We start from the raw sequence: 16,331 nt of genomic DNA, 5'->3' as shown, positions 1-16,331 counted from the left end.
CAAGAACTTTATGAATTGATACAGATGAAATTACATTATAATCTTGGTGGCAAGTAGTGATACAAAAATATCTTTGAAGGCTTAGCTTTTATTTAGTGAGGAAAATGAGTACTACCTTAAGATTTTTCAGATGAAAACTTCATATCTATGTTTCTTGATTTGTTAAGTTTTTAGTTACTAATAGATATATTTAAATTTTTTTCATAGTATAGTGCTACTTTATTTGAAAGTTTTACCTGATTATATTATAGGAAAGCAAATATGATAGTGATGGGGGAGGAATAGGTAAGTAGGAGGTTTGTAGAATGAAAGAAGGCAAATGGGAAGAAAAGGATTTGTGTGAGTGTGAGAGATAACATGGAATATTAAAGTTGAGGGTTTGTCACTCAAAATAAGAAACTAAGATAAAGGCAAGGCCTAAGTTAGATATATTTCTTTCAATTTCTAACCTATTGTTGAATTACTTGGGTGATGCTATATTTCTTTTCTTGTCTTTTGTTTTGTTTGGATATAAGCCTATTGTGAGTACAATGTGTGTTTTTGAAATTATTTGTGCAGCACATTCATTCACTCATTCATACCTTGGAAATGTTTAACTTATGATCATCTTAATCTTATTATAGATGGCTCATTCATTCAACAAATATTCATAAAGCATGTGCTCTGTGTTTAGCATTGTAACAAGTATTATAGGAATATAATGCACAATTTCTGCCCCCAAGGAAAAAATCAGGGACTGTAGCTTGGTAGAGATGTTGGCAGGCATAGTTGGACAGAGAGAAATAGTTGGGAAATGACTGTGATCATGAAGGGAGAGGGTATATATAATAAGAAAAGAACAGCAAAGAATGGAAAACTTTCAGAAATTACCAGCATAAGGTAAGGAGCAAGAAAGAGGACTCAGGCAAAGATTTTTAAAAAGAGTTATCAGAGGCAGAAAACCCAGATAATGCAATGAAATAAAAACCAAGGAAAGATGCTCTGGTAGCTAGTGTCATGTGCTGCAGAGACATTAAAGGGGGTTCAAAGACTGAGGAAAATCCATTGGACTTGGTCATTAGTAAATATTAGTGACCTTCTCAAGACATTTCAGGTTTCCCCTTAGAGTATGGAGCTGAACCATCTGAGGAGGAAATGGCCTTTGTGTCTTCTAATGATTGTGAGGCTACATAGATACTTCTATTACTGGTCACAAGAAAAGGTATTTGGTGACTGCCATGAAGCAGTGAGCTTTCATGACCAGCCTATCTGGTGCACAATGGAAAACACCGAAAGACATGAATAGGGTAGAATGTTTATCTGAGGATTATCAATCTCATTAAAGAGATTTTATACTGCAGATAGAGGAGAGAGAGAAAATTTGCCCCCATAAAAGACTAAGCCAAAGAAAGTGGCAGGTATGGCATAATCATTAATTCACAAAAAAAATATTGAAGAAAGACATTATTAATGCCCTAACATATCTCTACCCAAATGGACTGAGGATAGGTACATTAGAAAAAAGCAAAGCTAGAAATCTTAATGCAGAGGGGTAAATACAAACGTATTGGCATCCTTGAGATTTGATGAGATTTGACTGGAATAAGTCAATGGAAAGCTATCCAATAGAAAAAAAGTGGGGGGGATTTTACTGAAATAGCATTGTATATCAAGAAGATAGAGGTAGGAAATCTGAAGGGAAGAAGTACGATGGTCATTTGGAGCAAGAGAAAAGGAGGCAAAAGGAGAGATATTATGGTGCCAGCATATTACCAGCTGTTCATCTAGATGGAGCAAATGGCAGCTTACAAAGTTGGCACAGAGGAAAGATAGGCTAGACATTGAGGATGTCACCGTCCAGCTTTCTTCCAGAAGTTTCTGATAAATGTAAAGAAAACTAAAAAAATTATTTACTTGCTTATGAACAGTCTCATCATTTAGAAGATAGGAGGGTCAATTAAATTCAGTTCAGCAAGCATTTATTAAATGTTTATTATTGTGCAAAGCACTATGTAGGCTCTGGGATGCATTCTGTTTGGGCATACACAGACTATACTGTATACCAAGTCATTTCACTGCAGGGTAGGATGAGATGGGGATACCGTTAAAGGCTGGGTGCATCAAGAATTGGTTCCTGTAGTTGCTGGCACTTCAGCTGAGCTTTGAATGGACGAACAGCTCTACCACATAAACTGGTGATTAATGGAACGATGCTAGGCTGGAAGGAACTCTCTTATGTAGTCACAGAACTCTGTACTAGACACTGTTCAACCCAGCATTTTGATATTATCAGTGACTTGGATGAACATTTTAGGGCACACTTATCAAATTTCTAGATGACATGAAGCTTGGGAAAGATAACTATTACATTGAATGATTTCTTAATTTCAGTAGTATAAAATACTGGTTTACTGGGTGTATAAACCAGATTGCAGTTTGTATCTCCAGTTTTCTTAATAGGCTGAAACAATGGGATGTATCTAAGATTAAATTAAAGACAGTAAGGTGAAAAATCCTGTATTTGGATTCCAGTAATAAACTGCACAAATACAATAAGACCATGAAAAATGGTGAGAAAACAGTTTTGTGAAAATATGTTGTCTGGGAGGGTGACTTTAAGGGCTTTAGTGAGATGTAGGAGTTGAGAGTTTGCACAGGAAAAGTTAGCAGGACTTGTATAACACCTATTTATCATGGTTTCCACATAGCAATTGTTATTTACCAAATTCCTATAGGTGTCACTCATCATTAGCACCTTTTTACTTGATCAGTGATCACTGTCATAGTAATATGGTCATATTAAAGTGTCATATTAATATGCTTTATTAAAGCAGTGGCCATATTAATAATTCATTGTTATGAATATCTTTGGATAAAAATCATTTCAAAGCTAGAATACCTAAAATCCTTTGGAATTGTCTTAAGATTTTTAGAAATATAGACCAGTAGAAACTACCTGTTTTGTTTGTTAAGACAAAATAAATAAATTTGTACTGTGCTCTAAGATCCGTAGAGTCATAAGCTTTAAGACAAAATTTTAAGAGTTGAAAATTCCTGAGATTCCGTAATGTCCTTATTGAACATCATAAGACTTTTAAGACTGTACTTTGTGACAGTCATTTTGTATTCCTTATGTTACAGCATTTGTTTATATTTTAACAAAGAGGAAGAAAAGAAACACAGGTGTCTGAAAATAACAAAATTTTAGAGTTAGGAAAGACCTTAGAAATAATTGAGGTCACCTTCCTCATTTTACAGTAGGAAATTGAGGCTCAAGGAAGGAAAGTAATTAGAAAAGCCAGATTAGAACCCAGATCTTCCACCTCTGGCCAAATTTAATGCTTTTTTTCTAGTGTACCATTATTGCCTTTCATATAGCTTCATCATCATTTTTGGGAAGTGGTGTGGACTATTATATCATTGGTCATTGAACCCCCAATTAGGAAACTTCCTGTACCATTGCAGAGCAGCAACTACTTTACAATTTATACTTGTAGAGATTAAATTATTTTAAGTTGAGTTTTCAGAGGTATGAAGTCATTCTTGGGTTAAAATATGTTTCAAGGGATAAACTATCATTCTTTTCAGGGATAGAATGGAAATTAAACTTGACTACATTTATATCATGGTTATTTGTTTCTTAAAATTATTCCTTTGGAGAAGTTTCAGGTATTAATATTCATGGGAAATCCAGTGATTGTGTTTAAATAACACACACACACACACAAGCCCTTGGCAAACCATTGGCATTATCTCCTGTACGGTCAGGAAGACCTAGGTTCAAGTCCCATTTTCGAAAGATACTAATCATATAAACCTGGGCAAGTCACTTTAATATCTTAATGCCCCAGAACACTGAGCCCATAAAAGTTGTTAATCTTCATTGTTAAAGGGTATTCATCACTATACACTAGTGAAATCTCAGTTCCATTCTGTCCCTGCTCCATCAATCTATTATTGGGTGAGGGGAAATGGAATTTTAAAATTAGTCAGATAGACTTTCTCCTTAAGGAACTTAATTTAAAATGATTGACAGCATGAAACAGTAGGGGTTCTACATACGTACCAAACTTACTGGGCATGTGTTGAAGGGACACTATTGTGTTTACTGCCTGCTTTTGTGGTGAAGTTAAAAGGATAATTTTTTTTCTCTTATTACAGAGAGGTATAACTTAGAGAAAAACCATGCCTTTTTGTTTTGAAAGGGACATTTGACTTAAAACTCTTCATAGAAAGGCAGTGGTGTAGTAGATAAGAGTACCAACCCTGGAGTCAGGAGAGTCTGAGTTCAAATTCTGCCTCAGAGACTTATTATTAGCTCTGTGACCCTGGACAGGTCACAACTCCCATTCCTCCCCTGACCTTCCCCCCCCACAAAAAGTCTTCCTAGAATCCCAAATTTTCCACTCTCATGCTAAAGTGTCCCTTAGTTGCCTGAGACCAGACTTTTCTTTCTTTTTTCCCCCCCTTTTTCATCTAGGTAAATTCAGTGAAGAGCTATCAGGTCCTACCAGGCACCCGTTAAACTCAACCTATAATACAGGGTTTTTCATTTTAACTGTGTTGTTGTTTCAAAGACCTGCCACTGACATTTTCCTTTCTTCTCTTTAATAAAGCAAATGAAGAAGCATCCTTGCCGCCAGTGTGACAAATCATTCAGCTCATCGCACAGCCTCTGTCGCCATAATCGAATCAAACACAAAGGAATTAGGAAAGTTTACACCTGCTCGTAAGTGATAGTTTTTAATATAAAGGTGATGAGAGGATTAAAAGAGGACCTTTTTGTTTGTTTGACTTTATAGTGATTATTTTTAAAATTGATTTTTATCAATATCTTTTGTTTTTACATCATCTACATTGCCCCCGGAAGGAATCTCTGAGGCCATTTCATCTGACCCCTTCATTTTACAGATCATAGAATCATAGATTTAGAAAGGGTAGAAACCTTAGAGGCCATCTAGTTCAATTCACTCTCCTCACTTTACAAATGAAGAAACTGAGAACTCAGGGGTTAAGTGATTTGCTCAAGATTACACAGGTAGTAAGCCTTGGAGAGGGGACGCTCTTTGACACTATAGTCAAGACTTTTTTCATTACATCACTGTTTTCCTTTAGAATTCAACTCATTTGATTTTTGCATAATTTTGTCACCTGATTCTTTGATAAGAGATGTGACATTAGCAGAATTTTTTTAAAGTAAAACAGTTGTTATAACCTTGATTATCCTGTGATTAAAAAGTGTAGCATCATATGGTGATAGATTGTATTACTGAGAATGTTTCTTCAGAATAAATGATTGGCTTTCCAGTCACTGCCAAACTGTCACCTGCAAAATCTTATCATCAGTATTGCCCAGTTGTTTAAAGCTTTATTCCAATAAGACTAAGGTCGTGGGTTCATTCGTCATCTGGAACATATTTCCATGCCCTGAGATATCTAGCTCTAATCCATGCAAATTGTCTTGCCAGTTCATGACATTGGTCACAAAGGGGTTCAGTAAAAATTGACCCAAATTGATCATCAGTCTATCGTCATTAATGTCATCTTGGTAATTAAGGTCAAAGTATCATTGCATTATTATCTACTAAAAAGTGTGTTTGAAGTAGTTAACCTTCTTGTGTTGGTGTGTTAATTTTTGCCCAAAGTGAGTTGAGAAAATGTGGTAAGATGCTTAGAGAACTGGATAAACATTGGACAGATACATACATACATATATGTGTGTGTGTATATATATGTATATGTATATGTCTTAAATACAGAAGTTTTAAGTTAACACTATAGGAAGAGAAGTAAGTATATATTTTGAAGTGGTCATGGGAATTTCATGTTTAAAAACAGGATTTGGCAAAGTAGAATTCCTGCATCTCTTGAGGTTAGTTAGGGAAACTTCACAGAGGACATGGAAGCTATTTGAATAAAAGGATAAAAGAGTGAGAGTTTATTGAGGTGACTGCATTCTTTGAACAGAGTATGGTTAGGAATTAGGCTCAGGCCTGGAAGTCTCTTGCCCAGAAGGGGATAAGTAGAGAGATTTGCTTGAAGGGTAGAAGAAAGTATGTAATTGAAGGTGATTCAGTGTGGCCCTAGTGAAACTAGCTTTGAAACACAATGTTAGTATTTTTGACGTAGAAGCATAAAATCACTGATATTTAATGCACTGGGTAGCCATTGTTGGTTTACAAAACCATCCAGCAAACTCATTAGTGGTAGCAAAATTGCCATCATTAAAAATGATTGAAGAGAAAAATGCTGTCACCCTATGTACCACTGCTGGTTTCATTTGTTGCTTGGGCAGAAGGATTTAGAAAATGCTTCAGTTATTTTGTAGTGCCCATATGGATTTCTTCTGAGTCTTCTGGAAAGTAGCAAATCTAGTTCTGAAAAAGCCTATCGAGTTTTTAATCACCTATTTGTCTCTTCACTGAAACACTGTTCTTGGTGTCTACTTTAGAATGTGCAAATCTGAAGTAGCTATTGAGTTAATAAACTCTAGGATTTCCCAAGCAGTTATCCAAAAAATGATGACTTCTTGTCTCCAAGAAAAGGAAACAAAATAATAAGTCTATATGGATATCTCCCTTGCTACTACAGAATTGTTTTTAGAGAGGAGGGGTAGTAAAATGGAAAAAGTACTGGACTGGAGTCCCAAGACTTTAGGTTCATTTCCTAACTGTGTGACCACGAACAAGTCACTTCTTGTCAGTAAGCTTCTACTTTGTAAAGTAGAATATTAAATTGGAGCTTGTTGTACTCCTCTTTTTATCTGTGATACTCTCAATATAGACCATTGTTTTTAGATACCTGAGTCTTAACCCATTGGCTGGGCACTGAAAAACAATTTATCCATAAAGTTAAAGTTTTAAATATATTTTATTAGATTGCTGTTTCTATGAAGATTGCCCATGCTGCATACTTTAGAAGATAAAGAGCAGGTTTCTCTGTGTTACATAGCTGGCATCACTAATCAGTAGTTGGTAGAAGACCATCTTCTTCCTTGTTTCTTTCATATTAAAGCACCTCTGCTGGGATACTCTTAGAGTCATCTTAAAGGAAAAAAAATTAAATTGAGAGCTTTTCCTTTTAAAGAGAGTGCTAATACTGTGCTAACCAGGGATATTCTATAAGGCACTTGAACCAAAATGATCTGAGTCTACCAAAAGAAAGGTGACACCAACAATTTAAAATACTTAATAAAATGGGATTCAAGACCAGCAGGGACCGTGGATCTAGAACTTCTAAGGGACCTCAGAGCCTATCGAGTCTACTTCCCTCATTTTAGAGATGAGTGAACCGAAGCCTAGGGAGGATAAATGTACTTCTCAAAGTGACCCAGGTAGTGTCATAAGTGGGATTTGAACTCAGGTCCTTCCTCCAGAGCCAGTGCACTTAGGCTGTTGATGCTCTCCTATGGCTTTGATACTGGTAAGTATGAGATTGGCTTGTGAAGATCTTGAAGACCAGTAAACATCTTTGCGGGCCTTAGAGTTCTTTTGAAAATCCCTATAAGCAAAATGTATACATGACTTTTATTGTTTTATGTAGGCACTGCCCAGAATCAAGGCGCACATTTACAAAACGGTTAATGCTAGAGAAACACATTCAGCTGATGCATGGGATTAAGGACCCTGATTTAAAAGAAATGACAGAATCTGCCAGTGTGGAGGAAACAGAGATAAAAGAAGAGACCAAGGTAACACACAAGAATTGCTCTCTTTGCAGTGAATAGTAGTATAGGAGGCTAGGTAGAGATATCTCTGAATGCTCATTCTAATACAGTGCAAGATAATCGTAGCATGTCCAAGCTGGAGGCACCCTAGAAGTCATCTGATCTCAACCCTTCATTTGATAAGCGTCCTGAGAAAAGCTATTAGGGAATTTGAAACCAGGTCTTTGGACTCTTTAAGTCCAGTGCTTTTTCCACTACACAACACTGCAACATATTACTTATTTTTTTAAATTTTATTTTTTTTATTCTGAACTCCACAAATAACAAAAGAGGGGACCTTTCCATTTCTATCCAGAAAGGTTGTATGTGAAACTGCGATTTTCTATTATGTACAAGCTTGTTTTTTACACCAAGAATATAATAAAGGTCAACATGTTACTTTCACATCTGTCCTGCTTGTCTGTGTTTCTTTCTGAACTTCCTCCTGTTCTCTTCTGCACATTTTCTAAAATTCTTCAATGATCCTCTTTGATGTAATGATTATTACAAATTGCTTAGCTGTAACAACAAAATATAGATCAGGACATGGAAATTTATTGGTGTCAGGACTAAGACACAATATTCTGATATTTTCACATTATTTTTCTGTCTTTTGGGCTTAGATCACATTTACAGTTTAAAGCAGTATACGGATATTTATCGAATGCCTTCTCTGTGCAAAGGACTGTTATAAGTGTTGTGGGGAATATAGAGACATGTATAAGATGTGGTCTTTGTACTTAGGGAGTGTAGCCAGAGTAAGAGAAGTTTTTCTCTCAGTACCCACAACTGAATAAAGTTTTCTTATAAGACAAAAATTGGGCTAGACCCATAATTGCATAGAAAGCAAACTGACGAGCTTTAGAATTGAGTCATAAGATGGAGTCAGTGTGGTTCACACAGTTACCACCACCACTTGCTGTTCTAATCCCACTAGGGGATGGGGATTTAGTTGAGGAGCAAAGATAAGTTCTTAAAAAATTCAACCTTAGTCTCTTCCGTAAGCTCTTCCTAACTTCTCTGTATCTTTGGATGGCACTATCACCCGCCTGATTCACACAAAACTTGAAATCTCAGACATTTAAAATTTTTTCTTCCTCTTTAACTCTACCCCACCTCCATCTAAGAATTCTGCCTCCACAATACTTCTTAATACTCATCCCCTCTGCTCCAGTTATCTAATTTCATTCTAATATCTAATCATACCCCTCTAGTTCAGTCCTTTAACATAAACCTGGACAATTTAATATTATGACATTTTTGTTGTTCAGTCATTTCAGTCATGTCCAACTCTTCATGGCCCTCTTTGGGGTTTTCTTGGCAGAGATACTGGAGTGGTTTACCATTTCCTTCTCTAGCTTGTTTTACAGATAAGTGACTAGCTCAGGGTCACACAGATAGTAAGTGTCCAAAGCCAGATTTTAACCCAGGAAGATGAGTACTCTTGACTTCAGGCTCGGCGCTCTCTCCATTGCTGCCTTAATGTCATGTAACTATGATATGATATGATAGAGGATACATGTTATGATACAATATAGATAGTCCCTTTGCCTCATTTTAGAGACGAGGAAACTGAAGCCCATGGAGGATCAGTGAATTTCTTCTCGAGGTCACCCAGGTCTTATCATAAATGGGATACTTTGAGTCCGTACTAAGAGCCCGAAGTACCTAGGTACTTTGAGCCAGGTATTAAGAGCCATGCTTTTAGTGGTCCAATAGCAATAGACAAATATCATATCATACACCACAACACATAATATGTTATTATAGCCTCCTAACTCATCTCTACCTTTAGGATCTTGACCTTCTTTAATCCAAAATATTACTGTTAAAAAAGTCTGATTCTATGCTCAAACTGCTCATACAGTCTGGATTCTTCCTATTGCTGTGAGCAGCAGTTTTCTTTTTCATCTTAGAACCCCTTTGTACTCTTAAAAATTACTGAAGATCTCACAAAGAGCTTTTGTTTATGTGGGTCACATCTGTCAATACTTATCAGACTAGGAATTAAAACATTTTAGTATTATGAAAATAATCTTGACCTCAGGAACCTTTTAAAGGGTCTCAGCCCACCCCCATAGGATCCCTGGGCCACCTTTTGTGAATTTTTGTCTTAGAGCAGCACTTCTTAAACTGTGGGTCACCACTCCATGTGGGGTCGAGAAATAATTGGCAACAACACATAATGACCAAAAATTAATTAAAAATCAAACTTGTAATGAATCCAAGGTGTTATCATGCAACTTTACTGCAGGCTTGGTGCCTAACCTGTGAAAAAGGGTCACGAAGGGAAAAAATTTAAGAAGCCCTGGCCTCAAGGATAAAATAAAACTATTAACCTGTCAGTTAAAGCCCCAACATGAAACTTTTTCATATTACTCTCCTTTATACATTCCATGGTCCAGCCACATTGGATTGCTATCTTTTCCCCAACTTCACCCTGCGCTTTTATGTAGATCTTCACCTGTACTTGAAACGTACTTTCTGTTCATCTCCACCATTTGAAATCCTTCTCTTTCTTTGAAGTTCAACTCATGTGCTGCAGTGAAGATTTTTCTTTCCCTCTCAAGGGAAAGTACGCTCTCTCTTTTCTAAAATTTGTCTTGATCTTTGCCTGGTCACATTTTATTTTGTCTCATCTTTATGTCAAAGTGCATTGTCCCTATTCAGTTTGCTTTTGTTTTGTAATCTCTTAAGTATTTCCCATAGTACCTGGCATATGTTGTTGAGTTGTTTTTATACTTTTTGTGACCCCATTTGGGATTTTCTTGGCAAAGGTACTGGAATAGTTTGCCATTTTCTTCTCCAGCTCATTTTACAGATGAGGAAATTGAGGGAAATAGGGTTAAGTGACTGGGTTAAACAGCTAGTTAGCGTCGGAAGCCAGATTTGAGCTCAGGAAAATGAGCCTTCCTGACTCCAGGCCTGAGAATCTATTCACTGTGCCACTTAGATGGCATATAGAAGATGCTTAATAAGTATTTGTGGAATTGAATTGAAGATGATGAAGATATACCTGTAGAGAGAGAACTAATGTTACAAAGCAATAAATGATTAACTTCCAAATGAATGGTACAGTCAGGGAGGGGTAGAAGAATGCAGCAAGAGAGATCACTGTGAGCTGGAACTATCTAGGAAAGTAGAGCCACTGCTGGGCCTTGAAGGATGAATAAGACTTAAATAAAGAGGAGAAAAGGAGACTAGCATGAATCAGTGTGAGGTGGGACAGTGGGTGGAGCCTGGAGTTGGTGTGAGGGAGCACTGGGAGATGAGACATGGAAGATTTAAGAAAATGTTTTTATTGCAACTGAGGTCCCTGATTTCAGCAGGCTTGGAGCACCAGCTTATCTTCTTGGGTATCGATTAACTACTTCCTGTATTTGGCAGTAGTTCTTCCCTTTAAAACACAAGACTATTGCCTAGAATAAGCATTGTAGCTGAAAGAAGTAGAATGAGTTTGGCATTTTCTTTGTATCACCTTTCATTGGGGAGTTTGTGGGTAAACTGAGCACAGGCTTAGACATGAAGTAGTCCAGCCTTCTTATTTTACACATAAGGAAACAGATTCAGAGAAAGTTAGGTGACAAAAATAGTAAGGTCATTCATAGATAATTAAGTGTCATAGCTAGGGGTACACACTTTGTAGTACTCTGTTCAGGAGAGATTTTTGTTGTTGAGTCATTTCAGTTGTGTCTGACCCTTTGTGACCCCATTTGGGATTTTCTTGGCAAAGATACTGGAGTGGTTAGCTATTTTCTTCTCCAGCTCATTTTATAGATGAGGAAACTGAGGCAAACAGGGGCAAGTGACTTGCGCAGTTACACAGCTGGTGTCTGAGGTCAGATTTGAACTGAGGTCTTTCTGACTCTATCCATCGCACTGCCTAGCCATCCTCAGTCAGAGATGGATATCCATATATTGAACAATGACTGGGAATAAAGATTAATATTGGGAACAGGGTAAAACATTTGTAGAAGCATGTCTTTTTTTATTCCATTGATGCCATAGTGTGATCATACCTTTTTACTGACTTCTAGCTCAATCAGAGATGATGATCATTCTTCAGGAAAATAGCAGGACTATTTTAATTTGATCAGTGTTTTTTGTTTGTTTTCTCTTATCAGGCCCCCAGTCCAAAGCGGAAATTAGAAGAACCCGTTTTAGAATTCAGACCTCCACGAGGAGCGATTACTCAGCCACTGAAGAAACTAAAGATAAATGTTTTTAAAGTTCACAAGTGTGCCGTGTGTGGCTTTACAACAGAAAATCTCCTACAGTTTCATGAACACATCCCTCAGCATAAGTCTGATGGCTCTTCTTACCAGTGTCGAGAATGCGGCCTTTGCTACACCTCCCATGTGTCTCTTTCCCGGCATCTCTTCATAGTCCACAAACTAAAGGAACCTCAGCCAGTGTCTAAGCAGAATGGTTCTGGGGAAGATAATCAGCAGGAAAACAAACCCAGTCATGAAGATGAATCATCTGATAGCCTGATGTCAGACAGAAAATGCAAAGTCTGTGCAAAGACATTTGAAACTGAAGCTGCCTTAAACACTCACATGAGAACACATGGCATGGCCTTCATTAAGTCTAAAAGAATGAGTTCAGCTGAAAAATGAGTATTCCAAAAGAAAAATCTCCACATTGGAATGGAAAAGACTTTTTTTTTTTTTGTTACAGAAAGTTTGCAGTATAATAGAGTTGACAGTACTGTTTAGGCTGTTGCAATATATTCTCCTTCAATGTATTCTCCTCACCTCATCCTATATACCCTCAATAAGTATTAAAACAGTATTTGAGTTTAAAAAGAGTTTGTATATATTTAAACTAATAACTTTTATACTCTTTGTTACGTGTTTGTATCAGTATTTAGTGGATAATGTTTTGAGTTGGGTTTTTTTTGTTTGTTTAGGATTTTTCTTTTTTGTACTAAGTTTCTTTAAAACAGAGTTCTTAGCACTGGGGGCAGTTCCTTGGATTCAGATAAACTGTTTTGTACTCCATGAGTTTGAATGGTTTAGCTAATTAAATTACAGGCTAACACAATGCCTTTTTTTAGTATTTTTTATTTTTTAGAATTCACTACATAAACTGTAGCTGGTTTTAGGTGTCAAGAACACTAGGCTCTTCAAGTGTCTTAGCACTAGTACTCAGTGTATCTACTTTGGGAGAAGTATGTGTGCGCCTTGAAACTCGTCATTGCATATCTGTGCATCTCTAGGTATTCTTAGGGCCATGAGAGAATGTTTTTAAAGCAGCCTTGCAAATAACCCACTGGTGGATAAGAACTTAAATCAGTCAGGTAGAAGGGAATGGTGTTTTCCTTAATGGGTTCTGTGAAAAGAAAAGCAAGGAGTCTGTTGTAAGATTAGATCAGAAAAAAATTGTGGGCTGGCAAATTTTTTTCATATTTATTTGCAAGACTGTTTTAAGATCACAGGGATGTAAGCTTGATGAAAGGGCTGGACTGCTGTAGAAGAAACAAATATGTAACTAGATCAATAGATTTTTATACAGTCTGGTTTTTGTCTTGTAATTTATTAAACATAGAGACATAAAAAAAAAATCAAGTATTTCTTTGGCTTGTAAAGGAAGAAAATAGTTCATTTAACCCTGTGCTGTCTCAAGAATTGACTTTTCCTATTCTGGGTGCTAATGCCAAATGTTCTGGTACTTAGAGTTAGGATGCACAACTGAAGCTGCTACCTATCACGTGTTAATACAGCAGCCTATAAAATCACAATTGGCCATTTCAGATGAGCACACAGCTGCCAGGTTTTTGTTCCGTCATTTCAATGAGTATATCTAATATTGGTAGTTATGCTTTAACGAAGCACAGCAAAGGTACCGTTCTGTCCCTTCCATATATAGTTCTCTGTGAGAGTTATATTTTTTGTGTTTTTTTTGTTTTGCATTTTATATCTTGTATTTATCCCTAAACAAGTTTTGTACTTTTTTTTAAAAAAAATACTTTTGTGTATATATAGATACTTGCATGATATACTGTAGTTACCGTTCCGTTCCTTAAAGGGTCTTGCTGCTGTCAGATGTTATACACTACGTTCATTATAACTGTATTAAACACATTTCATATGTAAATAAATGTGGCACATTTTGCCCTTGTGCTTCTGTGAGTCACTTTTGTTTATAATTCAATTCTGACAACTTTATGAACTTTGGAAAGCTATTAGTTCCTGAAAAATGGACTGTAGGAAGAAGATTTTAAGAATCCTCATTCTAGAAATGTAGAAGTGCTCATTCCTATTACCAGCTGGTTGTTTGAAGACCTCCGTTGTTCATCCAACAAATATTCATTGAGCCCCTCTGCTAGGTAAAAGGCAATATATTAGGCTTTCTCAGGGTATATAGTTGAATTGGGGTAGGGGATGGGGGAAAGGAATATAAGCAAGTGCTTATTATGTACCAGGTACTAATACTAAGTGCTTTACAGATACCTTATGTCAGTCTCACAACAGCCCTCTTAGATAGGTGCTGTTAGCCTCATTTTTACAGTTGAGAATACTGAAGCAAACAGGCTAAATGACTTGTCCAGGAGAACACAGTGAATATCTGAGGTTGAATTGAAACACCCGGTGTTCCTGACTCCAGGTGAAGGGCTATATTTACTGTAGCAGCAGGGTGAGCTGTTAGGAAGGTTACAATTTGGTGGGAAGATGAAATATGTACAAACAGCTATGTTACAATGTAGAGTAATAATGGCCTTAGGAGAGATATGATAAACGATAACTAATTAGTATTCGTCTAGTACTCTAAGGTTTGCAAAGCACGTTACAGATAACACATTTTATCTGTAGGCAACCATGGCAGATAAGTACATACTGTTATCTCCATTTTACTGATGAGGAAACTGAGCTAGATTGAGTTTTAGTGACTTATTCAGGCTAGTAAGTGAGGCTGGATTATTAACTTAGGTCTCCTTGGCTCCAGATCCAGCTGCATTCATTGTACCACTTGGCCACCTAAAAATAATGTGGGAGTTACTGCGGAGGAGAGAGGATTTCTGAATGGGAAGGAAAATGAAAGAAAACTTCCTGTGCGATGTGATTAAAATGGGTTGGATTTGAAGGAAAAGTATGGGTTTTTTTTTTGTAAATAAGACAAAGCTGGGAAGATAGTTCTCTGGATAGAGTGCTGGGCCTAGAGTCAGACAAATCTGAGTTCAAATACAGCTTCAGATACTTTGTAGCTGTGTGACCCCAGGCAGGTCAGGTAACTTAATGTTAGGAAGGTAGTTGGCTCTGAATCCCAGCTTAGGAATTTTAACTTTGGTAGTGAATGGGGAGCTAATGAGGATTTTGAAATGGGAAATGATGAGGACAGACCTCTGACGTCAAGTAAACTAGAGGGAGAATGGAATGACGGTGGGGGGGGGGGGACTAGTTAACAGATGTACAGTAGTATAGCTGAGAGGTAACAGACCAATGTATGTAGTGTGACTGAAGTTGTGGAGAGAAAGTGGTTCAGGGGAGATATTTTAGAGCTAAAATCAACAGAACTTGGCAGTTAATTAGATTTATTGGGTGAGGGTAACAGTGAAAATTATTTTGAAATTTTGACTGGGCAAAAAAAATTTTGGCAAGAAAGTTGGGGAAGATGGTGGGTTTGAAAAGCACCTTACACTAACCAATGAAAAATAGTCCAATTCCCTCATATATGGTGAGAAAGAAAGATCTTTTGAGTTCTACTTTAGAGTGGTTCATTAAAGATTATTTATGAGAAGTTTCAAAGCAAAGCCAGAGAGCTTATGTTTTAGGGTGCTTAAACAAATTTGAGTTAACCAGTAAAAATAACGTAGCTAGGAGTTTAAAATTGTGTAAGGTTATTTCTGGTTAATATAGTCACCTTATGAGCCTTGAACTATCCTATTTCTGTATAGCTAGAGTTATTGAAAGGAAAAATCGAAAAGGAAAGTAAGAAATTGAAGTTTTTCACGAAGACTGTAAGTAAAAGGAATGAGTAATGACTTCCCACTTTGTCTTTCTTACAAGTGCTTATAGGATCCATCCCAACAAGAAAAGAGAAAATCTGCTATGTATAAAATTCAATTGAAATTTTAAAAAAAATCTTAAATGTGGCCTCAGACACTTACTAGCTGTGTGACCCTGAGCAAGTTATGTAATCTTTAATAATAATTTATAATAATTTTATATTTATTTTATTGCATTATATAATATGAATAAATTAAAATGTATAATTTATAATGTAAATAATTTAGTAATAAACTTTAATCTGTAAAATTAGGATAATAATTGCACCTTCTTCATGGAGTCATGAGGATCAAATGAGATACATTTGGAAAGCACTTAGCACAGTGGTTAGTATATAGTAGGTGCTTAATAAATGGTTATTTCATTCCTTTTCTTCTTACCTTCCATGGTACATCTGCAATATGGGATTGTGAGCCAATAAAAGGTTGGAAGTTATTTTTTTCATCCCAGGAAAAAAAAACCCAACAAACCATAATCAAACTTTAGGCCAAGGCTAGCTGACTTAGACTGATAGACAAGGGAGGATAACATTTTAGAATGAGAAATTTGCTGCTTCAAATTACAAATTAGTTTTCCTCTGTGTGTATACTTAATTTTAGTCAAAATCCTGAGAACTGATTCTATGTATAATTTGTCTT

General features: G+C 36.5%; 1 protein-coding gene across 14 annotated transcripts in view; it reads left to right on the top strand.

Annotated features, from left to right (window-relative positions):
- Positions 1–13,809, top strand: part of ZNF532 (zinc finger protein 532) — a 118,181-nt gene extending 104,372 nt beyond the window's left edge. For 13 of the 14 annotated variants that reach the window (XM_072605938.1, XM_072605937.1, XM_072605934.1 and 10 more), the window contains 3 exons: positions 4,596–4,708; positions 7,522–7,669; positions 11,809–13,809. In XM_072605938.1, the coding sequence (XP_072462039.1) occupies positions 4,596–4,708; positions 7,522–7,669; positions 11,809–12,303 (756 nt within the window). In that variant the 3' untranslated portion in view covers positions 12,304–13,809. The remainder of the gene's footprint in view (positions 1–4,595; positions 4,709–7,521; positions 7,670–11,808) is intronic. The other variant, XM_072605942.1, reaches the window with a different exon arrangement.
- Positions 13,810–16,331: the final 2,522 nt, after the last annotated feature.

This window comes from Notamacropus eugenii, chromosome 4 (assembly GCF_028372415.1).
Source record: "Notamacropus eugenii isolate mMacEug1 chromosome 4, mMacEug1.pri_v2, whole genome shotgun sequence".
NCBI classification, from domain to species: domain Eukaryota; kingdom Metazoa; phylum Chordata; class Mammalia; order Diprotodontia; family Macropodidae; genus Notamacropus; species Notamacropus eugenii.
Note: the sequence above shows the minus strand (reverse complement) of the source record. Positions and strands in the feature narration are given on the sequence as shown.